Raw genomic sequence first — 18499 nt, 5'->3', positions numbered from 1 at the left:
TGCTGGGGTTTCCCGCGGCAATTGATGATGATTGATTGCACTGATTGCACTGACTCAAGTGGCAGTGGCGCTCCAACTGCCAGTTTTCTACAATACTAACTTTCTACACACTCCAGTCGCCACAATGAGCAATATCACCGTCGGAGTTCTTGCTCTGCAAGGAGCGTTCTACGAGCATGTCCAGCTACTAAAACAGGCTGCAGCCAATGCAGCGCCCAATGACAATGTCTCCAAAGCGCAATGGGAATTCATCGAGGTCCGCACCCCGCAGGAATTGGCCCGCTGTGATGCGCTCGTTCTGCCTGGCGGCGAAAGCACCACAATGTCCCTCGTTGCCGCGAGGTCCAATCTTCTGGAGCCCCTGAGGGATTTCGTCAAGTATGTCTCCAGTGTCGTCGTCCCTTTGATGGCATGCCGGAACTCGTTGCATGGCTTGTGACTAACATTCCCCTTACCTCTAGAGTTCACCGGAGGCCAACCTGGGGCACATGCGCCGGTCTGATCCTCCTCGCCGAGTCGGCAAACCGAACGAAGAAAGGCGGTCAAGAATTGATTGGGGGTCTCGATGTGCGCGTGAACAGAAACCATTTCGGCCGGCAAACAGAAAGTTTCCAGGCGCCATTAGATTTGCCCTTCTTGGGGCCGGACGAGCCCCCTTTCCCCGCCGTTTTCATTCGGGCCCCCGTGGTCGAGAAACTTCTGCCACACCAAGAAGGTATCCAAGTGGCTGAGGCCAAACTAGATGACACCGTCGTGGCACCTTCCCGACATGCAGAGAGCGAGGCGGCTCTGGCCGTCATGGAGGATCATGTGCAGGTGCTGGCCACTCTGCCTGCAAAAGCTGCCAAGGTAGCATGCGAAGGGGCGCAGGCCAGGCCCCACGAGGAGACGGGTGACATCATTGCTGTCAAGCAAGGCAATGTCTTCGGAACAAGTTTCCACCCAGAATTGACGGCAGACGGCAGGATCCATCTGTGGTGGTTGCGCCAGGTCGAAGAGTCGGTTAGAAAGCGAAACTAAAAGCATTGAGAGATGTTTTGCATGAATGAAATGCCATTGAGCATCGTTCTTCGCCGCCGCGTGAGGTATTGGAACGAGGTAGTCTCTTGTTTACACGAAGCGATAGAAGTATTTGTACACAAACGCCGTTTTTGCGCCGACCAGAATGATGGAACCCTCGTTGCTTTCTACCTACCTTTACCGTACTCCTCTTCCTCGCGCCGTCGCTGGTCGTCCGCATATGCCCGACCATAGCCACCGCGACCGGGGTCATACTCTTCGCGATATTCGTCACGAACCTGGCCACCGGACTTTCCGCGACTGTCCAAATATCAGTACCGTGTGGGGGCAAGGATGATTGACTCGAGGTTCGTACCCGTATTGTCGTCCCTCTTCAAAACCGGGATCCAAATCCGTCCGGATAATTCTCTCATCGAGCTTGGTGCCTCCAATGTATTTCAGGCAGTCCAAAGCATCCTGATGGGTGTAGTATTCGACGAAACAGAATCCGCAAGGGGTCTTGTTGAAGCGATCGAGCCCCATCACGAGACGTTTGATCTCTCCGCACCTGCAGCTGGGTCAGTTCCTGGCAAGTGATTTGTTTTGGGGACGGTTGCTGACTTTGCGAAGAGCTCATGGATTTGTTCTTCTGTTGTGTAGAAGGAACTGTAGCAGTCAGCATCGACTAACAGCGGACCTCGCGGAGGGTCTATCCAGCATCCAAGCACATACAGGTTGCCGACATAGAGGGTTGTGGCATTCTTCAGATGGTCAAAAGGATCCTCCTGCCGCTCGGGTCCGTCATCACTGTACTTGCGTTTCTTGTTCTAGACAGATTATGAAAGAGTCAATAACAACGTCCGTCATTATTGAGGCGCAGCTGTACCTTTCCCGCATAGTAGGCACTGGGACGATCCAGCCTCTCCACGGTGTTGTGCAAAGGAGTGCTCATTTTGCCGGGATTTGCGCACTGAATTCAGGATTAGAATCCCAATTGCCGCAAGAGATTGAGGCGAGGTCGCAGGTAGATGAAGCGAAAGGAAGACGGGGAAGGGGAGCGATGATGGAATGGGAAACTCTTGGCGCGCGTCTGCGGTGAATTTTGCCCGGGCGGTGCTGAAGCTGCTGCTTCCCGAGTTCGTTGTTGCTGCTGCTTCCGCTCTACATTGAACTACACCTTTTTTTACCCTTCCTTCAATCCCTCTATCTCATTCCAGTACGAATTCGTCGCGGCATGGACCTGTGATATAATTCCATTTCAAAGTCTGCTTGGAACAATTCGAACCATGCCCAAAGTCATCAGCTTCACACCTCCCTGGCTTTCGCGCCCTTCACCCGGCGCCTCGATTTTCTTGAATGCAGGCACCAAACACCCCGAGACCTCCCTCACAACCAAAAATCAGCAGTATGCGGGGCCTAAGCGCATTCAGGCGAAGAGAGGGAACGAGCTGTTCACAGTGGTGAATAACCAGATTCGTTGGTCGGACCTCACCCGAGTTAAGGACGAATGGCAGCATCAGACACGACGTAAGAATGGCAGCTCGGACACCCAACCAGAGAGCGAGAAGAGTGTGCATTACAAGGTAAACAAGATGTAATTGTCGCATACCGGAAAACTACTAATGCGCGCAGATTCTGTTGACACCGGTCCACGAAAATATTCGCCAACTTATACCATCCCCAAACGGCGCTTTCCTGGCTATTGTGGCCGACCATACAGTCTTCATTGCAGTTCTTCCAGACCCGTCGCACCTGGCCGGTACCGACACTTCGCCCATTCGCATCAAAACCTACCAGCTCGGACCGACCACGCACGTCATTCCTGAGTCTCCTGTTGTTTCCGCACTATGGCACCCACTGGGGCTTCACAGTAACTTGGCTGGCTGTCTGGTGACGGTTACTGAGGACGCTGCGGTTAGAGTGTGGGAGATTGACCGTAACAACCACTGGTCATTCGATCGACCGACATTGGCGGTGGACTTGAGGAAATTGATTGATGGAACCTCATGCGACCAGGATTACGCACCCTCTGGCTTCGGAAGGAATAAGGGGTTCTCGGCAGACTACATCGATATGGAAGTAGCTTCTGCTGCCTTTGGCGGGACCGGCACTGCTAAAGAGGATGCCTGGGCCCCCATGACCCTTTGGGTTGCGATGCGGCCCGGCGACCTATACGCTCTGTGCCCTTTGCTCCCCACTAAGTGGAGAGCGCCTTTAACAACTGTTCCAGCGCTCTCTACAGCTATTCTTCCAAAGCTTGCGAGCTTGCAAGAGGATCCTGCGGAATATGAGGATGAACTCGCGGCGTGCCGCCAACAATTTGACTGGCTCACAGAAATCGATAACCAGGAGCCACTGCTCACCAATGTGGATGCTGACTATGAAGTCCGGACACGCCCCGCAGCCCCCAGCGCCATCCCAAAGATGCAGGGTCCCTTCCGTTTTGATACTGGTGATGAGATTGACGACCTTGATCTTTGCGATATCCTTGTCGTCGCGGCCAGGGCTGACCTCGATGCTCTCATGGTGGGTGAGGAGGTCGACCTGGTGGAAGCCGAAGGGAAGGATAGGTTGTCGGCCACCGTAATCTGCTTATCAAGTGGAAGTGGCAGAATTTACGTTTGCCTGGAGCTTGACGGGGTTGAAGGGCAGTGGCTTCCCAAGGGCAGACAGAATGTTTTCCGCACGCCGGTATCTGATCCATGTGATCTACTTCTGGTGGAGTCGTTGGATACTGTGAAGACGCAGGCGGACCACTGGCCGACATTCACGAAGGATGTTTATTCCCGCTACAACTTCTTTGTCACCACGGCGACCAATGTGACGTTCTTCTCACTTAGTTCCTGGGTGCAGAGATTAGATGCCGAGTTGCAGTCGGAAGACGCTACTGGAAGTGCCTTCCGCCTGCAAGTCCTCTGCGAAGGCACCGCGTCTCTGCGAGAGCAGCTCATCGAGGTCGACGATAATGTTGGGGAGGACAAGGACCACACCGCCCATTTGCCAGCTTCTTTGGTTTACTACGACTACGACTTGGGATATCTCCTTCTGACATCCCGTGGCTCGGTTCCATATGCAGCAATTCTGGATGCCCCGGAGGTCCCCTTGCCTTCGATCGGCGAGTTGCAGATTTTCGACTCGCAAAGCCAAGGACCTCGTTCGCCTGTGTTGCCCCCTCGCCGCCCTCCCTATCAAGTGCCACCCATCTTCTACTCGGAATCACCCTTAGATTCTTTTGTAGACAAACATGTTCCGCATCGCCAGCGGCAAGCACTCAAGGAACAAGTCCGCCTATCGCCTGCAACCCTTGATCTGGTTGCTGCAGCCCATCGAAGCCTGTCTGCGCATACAAACGCGCTGGAGAGGGCTGCTTCTGATTTGTTTCGCCGGTGCGAACGTTTGCAGGGTGAAATGCGCGACCAACTCAAGCAATTGGCTGATGTCGCGGATCGGGTCAGGGGTGTTTCCAGTGAGCTTGGTGAGGACGGCAAGCGGATCGAGGGCTCTCGGAATGCGGAGGCCTTGGATAAGAGACTCCAGGCCGCGAAGGATCGACAGGCCGAACTTGTGCAAAGATATGAGGCGCTCCGGAGTAAGGTAATGAAGTCGGGTGGACGACCCCTGAGCGACAAAGAAAAGGCATGGTTCCAGGAGGTGGAACGACTTTGTGAGTCGTTCGGTGACTCAGCACGGGACTCGCAACCGGGCCAGGAAAGCCGCCAAGCTATTGCTCAACGCCTCGAAACTGTAAGTGCTTTATATGTATCTGTCAGGCTGATACCAGATTAACAAGACTATCGCAGGCCAAGGACATTGCACGCGACATGCTTGCCGAAGCGAAGTCGGTTGCTGCTAGGCTGCCTGCTCTCGACACCAGCAGTCCAGCTTCAGCGCAGCCGACGATTCCCTACCGACTTCAGCGAACGAAGGTTGGGGAGGCGATGAGAATGGTGGAACGAGAGTAAGTGATGCATCGTTATTCTACCAATTTCGTTACTAAAGCAGTTTAGGTCCGCGATTATCGAATCGATCACCTCTCGGCTCGACCGGCTCAACACCACCATCTGACCTTACGTGTTTGATGTTTAGATGAACCTCTTGAGTGACTAGTTATGTTGTATATTTATTTCGCAACATTCACGGATCTCTTGATTGTTGCAAAAGACTTCCTTTTTTTTTCTATTCATTCTACAAGTACGGGGCTGTTTCACACGCCGCACAACCGTAGCGAGATTGGACTTACCTCAATCAAGCACGACAATTGACCGGGCTTGAATCGTACTAATTGTACGGGGACGGGCCATGCCCAAGATGGCTTCCCGCAATCTCTCTTGACGCACGCTATTTGCGGTGCCATGAGTTCGTCGCCGTGCGACCGGATCGTTGTGGTCCTCGTTTCCCTCGGTGGTTCTTGGGCCACCGTCTCCTACGGCCACCACCTTTCTGCTGACTTTTCTTCTCATGATCAGTAGTAGTAGTAGTAGCACTAGACTCAGCCTTACCTTCCGTCTTCTTGTTACAAGCAGTAGACTTAGCCTTACCTTCAGTCTTCTTGTTACAAGCAGTAGATTCAGCCTTACCTTCCGTCTTCTTGTCACATTTATCATGATCGTACATGATCAACCCGGACTGCTCCAAACTTGCCTAGGCGTCGGGCTCGGCATCGGGCCCCGTATTTCCCAGCAACTCGAAATTCACGGAGCTGTGGACGTCCCTCGGGATACGGGCAATCTCAACGGGCTCCTCGCTCAATCGCCGACACAGCTCGCAGGGCTCGGACATGGTGTTTGCGCAGCGCTCCATGACGACGCCGGGACACTCGTCTGTGTCTGAGTGCTCACAGCGGACGGTTGTCTCACGGGCAATGCAGCCGCAGCTGTGGGCTAGAACCGTGGACTGACACATTTGGTTTTTGCCTTGGTTTTGCCGTGAGTGGGTTGGTTGTGTTGGTGGAGTTCGAATTGACTGTGAAAGGAGAGGTGTTTTATAGTGGTGGTTGAGTGCTATGTTGGGGATGGATAGGGGAGAGGGACAATGGATGGCGTGTGGCATGTCTTTGTTCAAGGACGGAGGTTTTCTCAAGGTTTCTAGTGATTATCTTTGTTACAAGGTGTTGGGGAGTGGAATTTGTTTAGGTTGAGAGTGATGGACTATGAAGAACTTCAGGAGTTTGGGGAGGATCTCCTCCGGTGATTTAGGGTTGAGTGTTCACGTGAGGGGAGGATCTTCAGTTGGTGGTCCGGGGGCGGGGGGAGGGGTTGGTTTCTGTGGGATGAATTTAGATAGGCTGGTTGCACTCTTGTTCTGAGTTCTGTATGGATCTTGTTTGATTGTTGTATTTTGCTCTTGAAGAGATGTTGATGTGGGCTGGAAGATGTGTTCTGCTGTAGGTTACTGCACTGTGATGACATATACTACTGTGTCTCTCGGGACATCCTCGTGCTAAGTTCATGTTTGTAGATAACACCACAACCCCCTCTTCTTCTTACTTTCACTGTAAATAACGGAAACATAACCCATCCTACTTACATCCACCACCAACATCTAGATTTCCTCTTCCCCTAAGAGTACTCTCTCCTCCCCTCCCCCAAAACAACAATCTCCTCTCCCTCCAACTCAACAGCATCCCCAACAGCCTCCCAAACCTCCCCGACCACCTGCTCAAAAGAAGGCACCACCAACAACGGAATCCGATTCTCCCACCGCATCATCTCCTGCACAAACACCGCCTCCCACCACCGCTTAAATTGCCGCCGATCCATCTCCGGCATCGCTGTTTCGGGCTGGGCATTGCTGCTGTTGCTGCCATCAGCACCATGCCCACCATCATGTCCCTTCCCCGGAACCAAACACTCCTCAACAGCCCGTACAGCCTCCCGGTACGGCTGATAGACCTTCGCAAGATACCAATCCAGTAAGGCAGTGTAGCGCGTTGCGTACGCGGTGTATGCGGCTTCGTCGATGTGGAAGCGCAGCGCGCAGCAAGGGATCTTCGCGGTGGGTGCGAGTGTCGGGTCGCCCGGGATGTAGTCGCGGCGCCAGTTGAAGAGACGGTCGATGCTTTGAGTGTGGGTTATTTGGGCGGGGATATTGTTGGGAGTTGTTGTACGGGCTGGGGGGTTTGGGGGGTTTGTCTGGGGGAGGGTGGTTGCTGTGGGATTGGTAGTAGGTGTTGGTGTTGCTGGGATGGTCGTGGTAGCGGTAGGAATTGGTGCTGTAGCTGTAGCAGTAGCGGTTGTTGTAGATATGACTGCTGTGGTTGTTGTAGCTGCAGTTGCAGCTGTTGCTGTGGGGCCTGTGGCTGTGGTTGTAGTTGTGGAGGAGGAGGATGAGGTGGAGGGATCGCTGCTGCTGCTGATCGTCTTCACAACAGTCGGACAGAGAGCTTTGTAACGCTGAGCGAAGCAGAGTTCAACATAGCGTTGGGTGCGCAGACTGTGGTAGGCGTGATTGTAGCATGTTCCGAGCAGGTGGCGGGTGGTCGCGGGGAGGATCGTGAGGAGCCATTTGGGGGGCTGCAGGATGCGGTTGTCCCAGTGGATGCGGCCCGGGGGTGGATCGAGAATGCGCGTTGAGAGGTAGGACATTTTCTGGTGGGTCTTTATTTGTGTCTGGTGGAGATAGATGGGTAGGAGATGGTTCTGATAAGGTTTGATGGTGTAGTTGAGCTGGAGAGGTAGGGAATTGAGATGGTTGACAGTGAGGTGAGGGTGTGGAGGAGAAGGCGAATGGATTGATAAAGAGAAGGTAGAGAGTAGACATGGAGGATTTCTTCACTGATTCAAGTGAATATTCACACCTACTGTTTACTAAAGTGACGGCATAGCCCAATAGCATCATCACCGCGTCTTTCCATCCCAACCGTGACTATAATATGACTCAGTGTACGTAATGTCCATGAAATTAAATCTGAAGCGCGCGACACATGCATCAAATGCATCTTATGTTATGAAGTGGTATATAATCCTTCCAACTAGTATAATAGCTAGGATTTCATTCATCCTTTACTGAACGCTAGACACGACCATTAGCATCCCCGACACAAACATCAGCTTGCAACATACCGTTCAATCAAATGAACTCCAGACGCGGTCTCAACGATTCCGCTGACCTGTCCCGGCTGCAGCGCGAAAGCTGCCTCCTCGAACTCCTTCTGCATCTCACCGCGTCCGAAAAACCCGCTAGAAACACATTAGCCTCGGAACAAACACAACAATCCCTACAAAGCGTACAGATCACCCCGCTTGCGGGCACTGCTGCAGTCCGACTCTGACATAGCGATGTCGCCCAACGTAGCCTCCCCCGACTGAATGCGCTGCTCATGGCCGCGGAGGATCTCGATAGCCTCCTCTTTCGACCGAGTGATATCGGCTTCCCTCCAGCTGCTGGGCCGTCTGCTGTCCCGGTGCTTCACCAAGAGATGACTGCAGCGAATCTTTCCCTCTCCCTGACCGATACCGTGTCCCGCAGGTCCGCTGTGATAGTCGGCCATGTACAGCTTGAGCTTCTCGGTGTTGGTGTCAGCGGGGGGTTCCCATCGGGACTCCTTGGTGCTCGGGTTGAAGTAGTAGGGCAGGTTCTTGGAGTTGGAGTGGCGAACCTCCCACCCTGCTGGAAGACCGGTTTCTACCTGTAGTCACCGATGGAGGTCAGCCGTAAGCTTAGGAAAATGACAGCAGAGCTTAAAAGAAGAGCTCTCAGGAACGGGAATGGATCAATACCATGATGAACGAGTGAGATCTGTGTTCTCTAAGAGGATTCAGAAGTTATTGTTGTAAATCTCTCTGATGTGAGATTGAAAGAGGCTGGAGAAGTAAGCGGGGAGGGTAAGTGTGTATGATATAGTCTTAGTTGGAAATAGTAGTTAGTGGTTTTCTTCTGCAGGTCCGACTGCGGGACAAACTGCGGGGGAAAGACACCCTTGGGGGACCGACACTACGTCCAAACGCTGCAAACAGGATAAACAGTGCAAACTGTCTGGGCCAGGCTGGTGTTGCTTCCGCTCCCCGTCCTCCTCCCCCAACCCAACCCAACGCTTCTTTCATCTTCCATCTTCCATTCCCAGCCATCTTCTTATCTTTCAATCACCATCAATCGTCCGTTTTTCAGCCACTTCTCCACTCTTTTCGGTGGCGTCGCTCGACTCACACTTCTGTTAAGACCACAACAACTCTTCTCCACACACTCTCTTCCTCCAAGTCACTACGTCTCTATCTTTCCTCCACCTTTTCATCCACACACCGAAAAATGTCTGCGAGCCCAGCTTCCTCTACCGGCGGCGAAACCAAGGCCGCCGAGCAGGTTCACTTTCGCTTCTGTCGTGAATGGTATGCGCATCCCTGACCCAACAATATTCTGACTGTACGCTAATTCAAACTCTAGCTCCAACCTGCTCTATCCTAAAGAAGACCGCGTCAGCAACCGTTTGATGTTCACCTGCCGAACCTGTCACGTCGGCGAGCCCGCCACCTCCTACTGCGTCTACCAAAACAAACTCAACAGCCAAGTTGGCGATACTGCTGGTGTCACCACAGATGTGGGATCTGATCCTACGGTTTGTCTCCCGGGTTTTTGTGATCACTGCGGTGAAGAGATTACCTGCTTTGTCTGCGACTCGTCATCGGAGGAGTCATGGTCGGAAGATGACTATGATGACTTCACAATGATCTGAGATCGGACTTGCTTCCCGTCCACGGCCGTTTTCACATAACCTTGGGATCTTGTGGCTAACCCCCACCTCTTTGAATTAGCTTCCCCGGTCCAACAAGCTCTGCCCGAGCTGCGGTGAAGCCGAAGCAGTCTTTTTCCAGTCGCAACAGCGATCTGCGGAAACCGGAATGGTGAGACCTTCTGCCTGCATATCTCCTTTCCGAATATGCCGCTGACTCAAGTTCCTCAGAAACTCTACTATGTATGCTGCGCGTGCGGCAATGTCTTCATGTAATGTCGGAGTTGGATTTTATTTGTGACCTTTCTGATACCCGATGTTGGTCTCTTTGCTTGTTATTTGTCGTGGAGTTATAGCGATGCCTGGGAAAATTTTGCGAGAATCTTGATAGAAGGAGATGCAAACCGTTGATTGATACAAGCTATTTAAGTGAAAAAGGACAATTCGCTTGGGGGAGGTATAATTTACACATGCATGGGTGCCAATGACAAAATTTTCGACCACTGTCTTCCTCGTAATTCCGTAGCCACGACACCTGTAGGTTGTATTAGTCGGGGCCATATCATAACCGTAGCAGAGACTGATGTTCCGGAACTGACCGTTCATTCTGGTTCCAATGGGCTCGCCGGCCTTGTTGATCAGGACACATGCATTATCATCGAACTTGACGATCGAACCATCGGGGCGCTGCAATTCCTTTCTAGCGCGGACAACGACGGCGTGGCGGATGTCACCACGACGGACTTTGTTGGCGATACCGGAGTTTCCTGTAGAGTCGGCACCGAAACTGCGTTGCTTCTGAACGACCACGACGATGCGGTCGCCTATATCGGAGAGGGGACATGATTAGCGACGCCATAGCGAGGGTCGGGGGGTACTCGAGACATACCAACAGTGGCGGGGCGCTTCTTCTTCAAGACCTGGACGCACTCGACCACGGCGGCGCCGGAGTTGTCGATGCAGTTGAGCATCGTCTGTACCTCCACGTCAGCAATCCAGTTCCTGGGTGAAATCAAGCCGGAAAATATCCAAAATATCCGCACATACCTTGAGTTGAATCATTGTGACTGTCTGCCCTGAGATGGCGCTAAGCCGTAGATCGATGGTGTTTCGTAGTTTTGGAGTGGCTCGAACAGCCCGAAAGAATTCCAGCAGCCGCAGCAGCAGCAAAATCCCGGGCCGGCATGTTTCGCCGATGACCGACCCCGGACTGCTTTGCGGCCCTGCATTGGCTCTGCTATAGTCATAGTTATTACTAGGTGGTAGGTTACGGGAGTACTGCGTAGTAGTCAGTGACCTGGAAGCCCCATTGCATGGGCAACCAGCGCTTTGATGTGTGTGTGTAGAGTTCGTTATGTGTGTTATTCGTCCCATTTCACATCCCCATCACCCACCACCATCCACCACCCACCCCCGGTTCTCTTTACATGCGCGCTAACCTTCACTCTAGCCCAACTCATTTCCTTTGTCCATCATGTTATTTACCTTGGGTTTTATGCAAGTCATTCTTTAGTTTTCCCACCCTCCCCCCCCTTTCTAGTATCTCTCCTTCTTGTCCAATTGGCGCTCCCGTACAGATTCCATTTCCACTGGTCTTCTCCGACTTTCCGCCGTTTCCCCTTGACGCATTGACGCTCTCTTTTGCCATTCCACCTCGAGGTCCCTGCCTTGACTTGAGTTCGAGTTTTTCTTTTCTTTTTTTTTTTTTTTTTTCCCCCTCTCACAGGGAATTTTTTCTCCGGCACAGAATATCATGCCGTCCTCAAAATCGAGATCAAGTCCCTCTGACGAGCGTCGCGACCGTTTGACGTTGGCAAGGCTGGCGAGTTACGACGATGTCGCAACCGATGCGCTGGTTGACCGTGTACGTCTACTGACCGTGGATGACTGCTTACGGACTGGTCGTTGACCGAATTGCGTTCTAGGCCCACTTTTGGACGAATACTCGAAAGAACCGGACGAAATACATTCCTCTACGGCGGATCAAGGATGATGAGATCGCCAATACTCTGCTCCACGATGTGATTGTTAAGAAGGATGTAGCCGCCGCCGAGCGAAAATTCCTGGCCATGGACGGACTGAAGCGATTCATGGCGAAGCTGCCGAACGACCGGGAAAAGGAGTGGTTCACCCGACACCTACGCAAATATATTCAAATGTATCTGCCGGATTCCCCCTTTGAGGTCACGACGACGAATCGCTATCTCATCACTGAGCACGAGGCGGCCATCTGCGCCCGTAAGTTCATTAAGCAAGGCGAGGAGATCAAATATCTCAGCGGAACCTTGGTGCCTATGACCCGAGAGGAAGAGCAGGACTTGGATTTGAAGAGGAAGGATTTCAGCATCGTTATGTCGAGCAGGAGGAAGACCCCATCGTTCTTCCTGGGCCCTGCGCGCTTCGCCAACCACGACTGTAACGCCAACGGCCGTCTGGTGACGAGGGGCATGGAAGGCATGCAGGTCGTGGCGATTCGGGACATCTACATTGGCGAGGAGATCACAGTCTCCTACGGAGAAGACTACTTTGGCCTTGACAATTGCGAGTGTCTTTGCCTGACGTGTGAGCGTGCAGTGCGCAACGGGTGGGCGCCTTCCGTGCCAAGCGACGAGGCTGGCTGTGCCGACACTGGCCTTCTCACACCTCGAAAGCGCAAAGGCGCCCCCGACCCCGAATCCGACCTTTCCCCCTCATGCACCCCCCGTAAACGCGCCAAATTTACTCGACAGAACTCGAAGCTGCGATCGGAGCTTCTGCTTTCCGATGCTCCCGCCTCCCCAGAGTCTGTGACTGGTCAATCGTCTGCGAACATCGGCTCCTCAGCAGCCACGACCAGGAATCGGAGGCTGGAACCGAAGAGTGACACCGGTGACGAGCTCGGCACGCAGAGTCCTAACAACACTGACTGCACGTCGCCTAGTTCGCTTGCCGGGGACGACTCCCACCACTCGTCGGCATCTACCGTGGCAACGTCTGTCTGTGAAACCGCTGTTCAAATCAAAGTCGAAGAGACTGTAGAAGCGTCTGTTCGAGACACGGTGCTCATTGGGAAGGACGAACTTGCCACGCCCAGCGCAAGTCAGCCAGACGGAGAGCGACATCACGATGCTCTGTCCGATTTATCCGAGTCCTTGGAGCTAGACGAGAAGCTTGGAACCGTTGTAGACAAACTGAAAAAGACGCGGAAGCGAGAAGTCGTCCCATCGGTTGAGGTTGAATCACCACGCGCTCGAGTCCCCGGAGACTACACCAAAACTCCAAGATTGCTCGCCCAGGCCTATGATCGGTGGGTCGACTGCCGAACTTGTACAGCCTGGTTCGTTCAGCAAGATTCATACCTGACGCGACGCGAGTGTCGCCGGTGCGAACGGCATTCTATGTTGTATGGTTTCCAGTGGCCGAAAACTGACCGGGAGGGCCCCAATGACGACGAAGAACGGGTCATGGATCACCGGGTCATCCACCGATTTTTGTCTCCCGAAGAAGAGGCGCGCATCTCCCGCAAGGATCGCGGTGTCAGTTTTGGGGTGACCCCGACCCCGGAATTGTCTGAGCCACGCACAGAAACAGAAGAGAGCGAGGCGTGCGATGAGCGACGCAGCACGCGAGCCAGCAGACGACGGACCCGGGCAATGCGGATGACCTACTAACGATGGCGATGTTTCAATACTAACTGGTTCTGGTGTTTAATTTTGGGTACGGCGTTTGAGAAACCTGGAGCCATTTTTCTGGGAACCCCAGGCGTTGGATGGTGACGAGCATAAGCGCCTTAACAGCTTTGACTACTTTTGACGGATTTTATCTATGCACATAATCGATTCTTTTGATTCCTTCCATATTCTGGATTCCCTCACCTGCCTCTGGAGTAAAAGGACATTGCTGTACAGTTTTGATCGGCGTTCCGCTTCCGGATTTCCTCAGTTGGATGCTCACAAGGTCTCTTGCAACATCGAGGCCTTTTTGGAATTGAATGATTCTTTCTCCCATTCGCTGGGTCTTGCACCGGCGCGTCATTGCAATGATGCTGATCTTGGTTTCTCCCTCCTTGCTTCCCCGCCAAACTCCTGCACCTCCGCATTTCCGCCATGCCTGCATCACGAAGGAGAATTCAATCGCACCAATGGTAGTCAAGAAGAGCCGTTCTTCCCCGGGTTTTTCATGACACCTGACGGAAGGTCTTTAGCATGTTCCTCCTCCGCATATGCAGGTCAATACAACTTCGGTCTCTATCCACCCGATCAACGATTCCACAGTGCCGCCAAGATGTGCTTATAAGCCTTCCCATTCTCCAACACAATAGCCATGATCTCGCTATACTACTTCTTGATAGAGCTATGCCACTATGATTATGCGACCGATATTCCGCGGGGTCTTGTGCCTCCTCGCCCTGACTGTTTCCGCAACAAGCGCCTACGAAGCGCCTCTTGTCACTCTCGGCTATGGGGTCTTTCAAGGCAGTTATGACGCGACATACAACATTTCCTATTTCCGGAAGATCCCATTTGCAGCACCTCCTACGGGGGACAATCGCTTTCGCGCCCCCCAACCCCCACTGACCATCTCGAATGGCACCTATGACAGTAATCAGGCCTTTGACATGTGCCCCCAACGCACTGTCAATGGTTCTGAGGACTGTCTCTACCTCGGACTTTACTCTCGACCTTGGGATGTTGCTTCGGCGAACCGACCCGTGCTGGTGGTCTTCTACGGCGGCGCCTTCATCGAGGGTAGCGCATCCTTTGGCTTGCCTCCGAACGCGTACCCAACCCTCAACGTCAGTACCCTCAATGACTATATCGTGATTTATCCTAATTACCGCACCAATGCCTTCGGGTTTCTCCCCGGCCAAGCCATCAAAGACTCGTCAACCTCCGACCTTAATCCAGGTCTGCTGGACCAGCAGTACGCTCTGAAATGGGTCCAAAATAACATCTACCACTTTGGCGGCAATCCTAATAATGTGACCATCTGGGGTCAGTCGGCCGGCGGGGGATCTGTCGTCGCACAGATTTTGGCCAACGGCCGCGGCAAGCAGCCCAAGCTCTTCACCAAAGCACTGGCTAGCTCTCCGTTCTGGCCCAAAACCTACGCCTACAATGCTCCGCAAGCCGAAGCCATTTACTCTCAGCTTGTGAACCTCACCGGTTGCGGCAATGAGACAGTCCAAGACTCCCTCCGCTGCCTGAAGACGACCGATGTGCAGACCATCCGGGACGCCAGCCTTGTCATCGATGCCAGCCACACGTACACCACTAGCTCTTACACCTGGGCCCCCGTCATCGACGGCGAGTTCCTCATTGACACCCTCACAGAGGCCACTTCGCGCGGCTCGCTCCCAACGGAGTATATCTGGGGTATGTACAACACCCACGAGGGCGAGAACTTCATTCCTTCTGGCCTAGGCTCGACCACCACCACATCCACGGGGTTCAACTCGTCGCTCGCCAGTTTCGAATCGTGGGTGAAGGGCTTTGTCCCCGGGCTGTCCGCGGACGAGATTGGCCTCTTAGAATCGAAATACTATCCCCAAACCGGCAGCACCGAGACCATCGACGCGTACAACACCACCCTCGTCCGCGCAGGCTTGATATATCGGGATCTGGTCCTCGCTTGTCCCGCCTATTGGGTCGCCTCAACGGCGGGCAAGGACGGATATCTGGGTGAATATACCATTTCGCCCGCCACGCATGGGAGTGATACCGAATGGGTACGTTTCTACGGGTGTTTCTTCATTGGTCCTTTTCTGTTTCAACTACGTCATTCCACCCCCGCATTTCACGAAAATCAAACTCCTTCTAACCTGTCTTAGTGGGACGGAGTCAGCGCCATTCAAAAGACCGATCCTCTCATTTACGATGGCTACGCCGGCGCCTTTGCCAGTTTCTTTCAAACCGGAAACCCCAACGCTCATAAGCTGACGAATGCGTCACAGCCGGGCGTCCCGCTGCTCGGCTCCACGAGTCAGGAGTTTGTCATTGCCGCCGACGGGTTCGAGAATGTGCCCGTGGTTGAATTGAAGGAGAGATGTGCGTTTTGGAGGGAGGTGGCTGCCAGAGTTCCGGTTTAGGTGGATGTGCGGGTCGGGCGTAGGGGTTTAGCTGAGGGGTCATATACTGAGGAGCAGAAAAACGAGTCTCGAGTGACTGAGATCCAGTATTTCGTAGAAAGTAGGAAGTCTATGAAGAGGAAAACTATACAGCTTATAAATACATTTGATCCAATACCGGACCCAGATCTAGTGGATGATGTGTCAATGTAAGGAGAAAGAAAATGACACCCGTCCCCATGCGGAAAAATTATTTGCCTTCGTTGATAGTTGTGATTGTTGTTGTTGCCCATTTTGATGAATCCCCCTTTGGAAAAATAAACGCCAAGCTTTAGTCATGATGCCCAGAGGGAAGAAAAGTGTTGGTAGTAGAAGATGAGAGTAGATTAATGAAACGTCGAAAGTCGAGGAAGGGGCTTAAATCAAAGCCTGACCACGGAACATGGCCTCGCGAACCTCCTTGACGACATCCTTCCGGTCGTTCTTGCCAACCAGCACCACAGCGCGGCCACGCTTGCCCATACGGCCGAGACGGCCCAGACGATGGATGAAGTCGATGGTGGTGCGGGGCACGTCGTACAAGATGACGGTCTTGACGGCGAGGGTGTCGACGCCGCGCGAGGCGATATCGGTCGAGACTAGGACCTGGACCTTGTCAAGACCCTTGTCGGGCACCGCGGTGGCGCCGAAGTCGCCGACGAAGGGGATGGAGCGGTCCTCGCGGCGGCGGCGGGATTCCTCCTGCTTCGCCTTAAGGACCTCCTCGGCGGTCAGGGGCGGCGGGGAATCGGTGAAGGGGGCCAAGATCTCGCGCTCCTTGCGGTCGGTCACGTCGCGGGTGAAGGCCCTGGCATCGATGCCCTTGGACTTGAGGAACTCGGCGACCTCGGTGGCCTCCTCGCGGCGGTTCACAAACACCAGGATGCGCTTGTCCAGCGAGCGGGCCTGGCCGGGGCCCAGTTCCAGGGCGTCGTGGTTGGTGTGGCCGGCTTTGCCGATGGACCAGATGATGTCGGCGCAGGCGAGCGAGCGGTTGCCGTTGTATGGAGGCTTGTGCACGTCAATCACGCCGAGCTGGACGCGGCGCGGGATGGCGTGCAGGCTCGGGGTGGTCAGGCGCTTGATGTCGGGCCAGCGCTTGCGGAGGGTGGCGTCCATGCCACGTGGAATGGTGGCCGAGCAGAGGACGAGCTTGTGAAGGGAGGGAGTGGCCTTGCTGATGATCTCATTAAGGATGGGCGAGAAGGACTTGTCCATGAGACTGTCGGCCTCGTCGAGCACCATGTAGTTGACGCGGCTCAGCACGTACGGTTCCTTCTCGGCGATGGAGGCGAGCAGGTGCGGCGTGGTCACGATGATGTCGACCCCCTTCTCGTTGAAAAGTCCGTTCTTGATGCGACGAGGGGTGAGGTTCGACGCCAGTACAGCTGACCGGAACTTGACCGTGTGCGAGAGGGCCTTGAGCTTGTCCCCCACCTGGAAGGCCAGCTCGGAGGTTGGCACCAAGATGACCATGCGCGGCCGGGCGGCGTTTGACATCGGGGGTTCCTCCGGCTCGATATCATACGCCTTGTTCTTCATCTTCAGCTCCTTCTCCTTTTCTCTCTGCTTTGCTTCCTCCTCCTTCTTCGCGAAGGCAATCTCCGCGGCTTCCAGGCGCTTGAAATTGTCGAGAAGGGGAAGCAGATATGCCAGAGTCTTGCCGGATCCGGTCTCCGCGGCGAGAAGATATTGCTCGTACTTGGCGTCGCTGTTGGGCGGGGATCCGAGTTGCGGAATGGGGTCTTTGAGGAGTTCCGGGATGGCCACCCGCTGGATCGGGGTGGGCATCAGGTCCGTCAGCCCTGGTAGGGCCTGGGAAGAGATGGAATGGTGGATGACTGACATGAGCGGGAAGTGATCGAAGCTGGTGATTTCCGCAATCCTCTCCTTGACCTTGGTGCGCTGCGCATACGAGACCGGCGCTAACGCGGTCTGCATTTTCAAGGCCTTGTACAGAGGGCTTTCCTTCTTATCTTTGTCCTTTCTGCCATCGGTCCGGGGGTCATTGTCTTTCCTTTTGTCCTTGCCCCGTAGCACTTCTCCCTCAGGCACTCGGGTGATGTTCATGCCGCCCCAAGGTCCCTTTCTCTCCCGCGGCGAGCGGGGAGTGATTGTCGACCGGGAGACGTTCGAGGACAGAGCATGGCGACTTGTCTTACCCCGTCGTTCTGATTTGCGTCCCATGCCACGGATGGCCTGCCATCCTGTCAAGGGTGAGGGGGCGAAAAATGTGGAGGGAAGTGTGGTGCGGGTCTGACAGAGCAGGCATACTCTGGGCGGGAGAGGCAGAGATGAACGGCCGAGGCGATTCATCTTGAAGAGGCGCGGGAGGAGAGGGAGGGAGGGGAGAAGATAAAGAGGGAGGAAAAGGGAAGAATAGAAGGAGGAAGAGGGAGGCAGAGGTAGGGGAACAAGGATGGTGGAAATCTCGCGAAGCTGCAAGATAGTACTGAGAATTAACGGAGCGAACAGAAGTGATTCTGCGCCACCACTGGGCGGAGAAGATTCAGCAGCCTCCGGCCCAATCGGGAAGACGCTTGGACCAAGCAGGATGATCCCACGCCAAGGCCTAATTGGGACTAGGGTGATCGTGACCAAGATGCGGCCTCAGGCCATCAGGCATTCACTCAATCAACCGGGAAAGACGTTCAAGTTGCCATAGAAACTGCCGTGACGCTTCCCAAAGATGTCAACATTTATTAGTGACTGCGAATACCCACAATTAATCCACATCCAACTTCCAAGAT

The 18499-nt window shown here is 53.9% G+C and overlaps 9 protein-coding genes across 9 annotated transcripts; 4 read left to right on the top strand and 5 right to left on the bottom strand.

Annotated features, from left to right (window-relative positions):
- The first annotated feature begins 54 nt into the window (after positions 1–54).
- On the top strand, positions 55–1197 carry BP01DRAFT_356076 (pyridoxal 5'-phosphate synthase subunit PdxT). Its single transcript, XM_025574855.1, has 2 exons — positions 55–378; positions 462–1197. Exons 1-2 carry the CDS (start codon positions 125–127, stop codon positions 1018–1020), a joined length of 813 nt encoding a protein of 270 aa, XP_025431841.1. The 5' UTR covers positions 55–124; the 3' UTR covers positions 1021–1197.
- Positions 1039–2053, bottom strand: BP01DRAFT_356074 (nuclear cap-binding protein subunit CBC2). Its single transcript, XM_025574854.1, has 5 exons — positions 1886–2053; positions 1732–1826; positions 1621–1665; positions 1376–1567; positions 1039–1320 (listed from the first exon to the last, which is right to left on the bottom strand). The coding sequence occupies exons 1-5, from the start codon at positions 1949–1951 to the stop codon at positions 1188–1190; spliced, it is 531 nt and encodes a 176-aa protein (XP_025431840.1). The 5' UTR covers positions 1952–2053; the 3' UTR covers positions 1039–1187.
- Positions 2054–2159: 106 nt separating this feature from the next.
- BP01DRAFT_422918 (uncharacterized protein) lies at positions 2160–5327 on the top strand. The gene is made up of 4 exons (XM_025579596.1): positions 2160–2582; positions 2632–4743; positions 4800–4957; positions 5007–5327. Exons 1-4 carry the CDS (start codon positions 2286–2288, stop codon positions 5062–5064), a joined length of 2625 nt encoding a protein of 874 aa, XP_025431839.1. The 5' UTR covers positions 2160–2285; the 3' UTR covers positions 5065–5327.
- Positions 5328–5640: 313 nt separating this feature from the next.
- BP01DRAFT_391228 (uncharacterized protein) lies at positions 5641–7615 on the bottom strand (the record flags this gene model as incomplete). The annotated part of the gene is made up of 2 exons (XM_025578064.1): positions 6594–7615; positions 5641–5892 (listed from the first exon to the last, which is right to left on the bottom strand). Exons 1-2 carry the CDS (start codon positions 7581–7583, stop codon positions 5641–5643), a joined length of 1242 nt encoding a protein of 413 aa, XP_025431838.1. The 5' UTR covers positions 7584–7615.
- A 182-nt stretch (positions 7616–7797) lies between these two features.
- Positions 7798–8867, bottom strand: pin1 (peptidylprolyl isomerase ESS1). The gene is made up of 4 exons (XM_025574853.1): positions 8718–8867; positions 8229–8626; positions 8061–8177; positions 7798–8010 (listed from the first exon to the last, which is right to left on the bottom strand). The coding sequence occupies exons 1-4, from the start codon at positions 8718–8720 to the stop codon at positions 8001–8003; spliced, it is 528 nt and encodes a 175-aa protein (XP_025431837.1). The 5' UTR covers positions 8721–8867; the 3' UTR covers positions 7798–8000.
- A 164-nt stretch (positions 8868–9031) lies between these two features.
- BP01DRAFT_31129 (DNA-directed RNA polymerase II core subunit RPB9) lies at positions 9032–10039 on the top strand. The gene is made up of 4 exons (XM_025572445.1): positions 9032–9323; positions 9379–9550; positions 9747–9836; positions 9896–10039. The coding sequence occupies exons 1-4, from the start codon at positions 9244–9246 to the stop codon at positions 9938–9940; spliced, it is 387 nt and encodes a 128-aa protein (XP_025431836.1). The 5' UTR covers positions 9032–9243; the 3' UTR covers positions 9941–10039.
- A 3-nt stretch (positions 10040–10042) lies between these two features.
- On the bottom strand, positions 10043–10787 carry BP01DRAFT_339056 (mitochondrial 54S ribosomal protein uL14m). The gene is made up of 4 exons (XM_025573346.1): positions 10712–10787; positions 10554–10638; positions 10264–10488; positions 10043–10199 (listed from the first exon to the last, which is right to left on the bottom strand). Exons 1-4 carry the CDS (start codon positions 10724–10726, stop codon positions 10129–10131), a joined length of 396 nt encoding a protein of 131 aa, XP_025431835.1. The 5' UTR covers positions 10727–10787; the 3' UTR covers positions 10043–10128.
- A 596-nt stretch (positions 10788–11383) lies between these two features.
- BP01DRAFT_415370 (alpha/beta-hydrolase) lies at positions 11384–15803 on the top strand. Its single transcript, XM_025579134.1, has 4 exons — positions 11384–11528; positions 11590–13211; positions 14072–15371; positions 15474–15803. The coding sequence occupies exons 1-4, from the start codon at positions 11418–11420 to the stop codon at positions 15729–15731; spliced, it is 3291 nt and encodes a 1096-aa protein (XP_025431834.1). The 5' UTR covers positions 11384–11417; the 3' UTR covers positions 15732–15803.
- Positions 15804–15817: 14 nt separating this feature from the next.
- mrh4 (ATP-dependent RNA helicase MRH4) lies at positions 15818–18195 on the bottom strand. The gene has a single exon (XM_025574852.1). The coding sequence runs from the start codon at positions 18063–18065 to the stop codon at positions 16128–16130; it is 1938 nt and encodes a 645-aa protein (XP_025431833.1). The 5' UTR covers positions 18066–18195; the 3' UTR covers positions 15818–16127.
- Between the last annotated feature and the right edge of the window lie 304 nt (positions 18196–18499).

Source organism: Aspergillus saccharolyticus (genome assembly GCF_003184585.1).
Source record: "Aspergillus saccharolyticus JOP 1030-1 unplaced genomic scaffold BP01scaffold_12, whole genome shotgun sequence".
NCBI lineage: Eukaryota > Fungi > Ascomycota > Eurotiomycetes > Eurotiales > Aspergillaceae > Aspergillus > Aspergillus saccharolyticus.
This window is presented reverse-complemented; position numbering and strand designations above follow the sequence as displayed.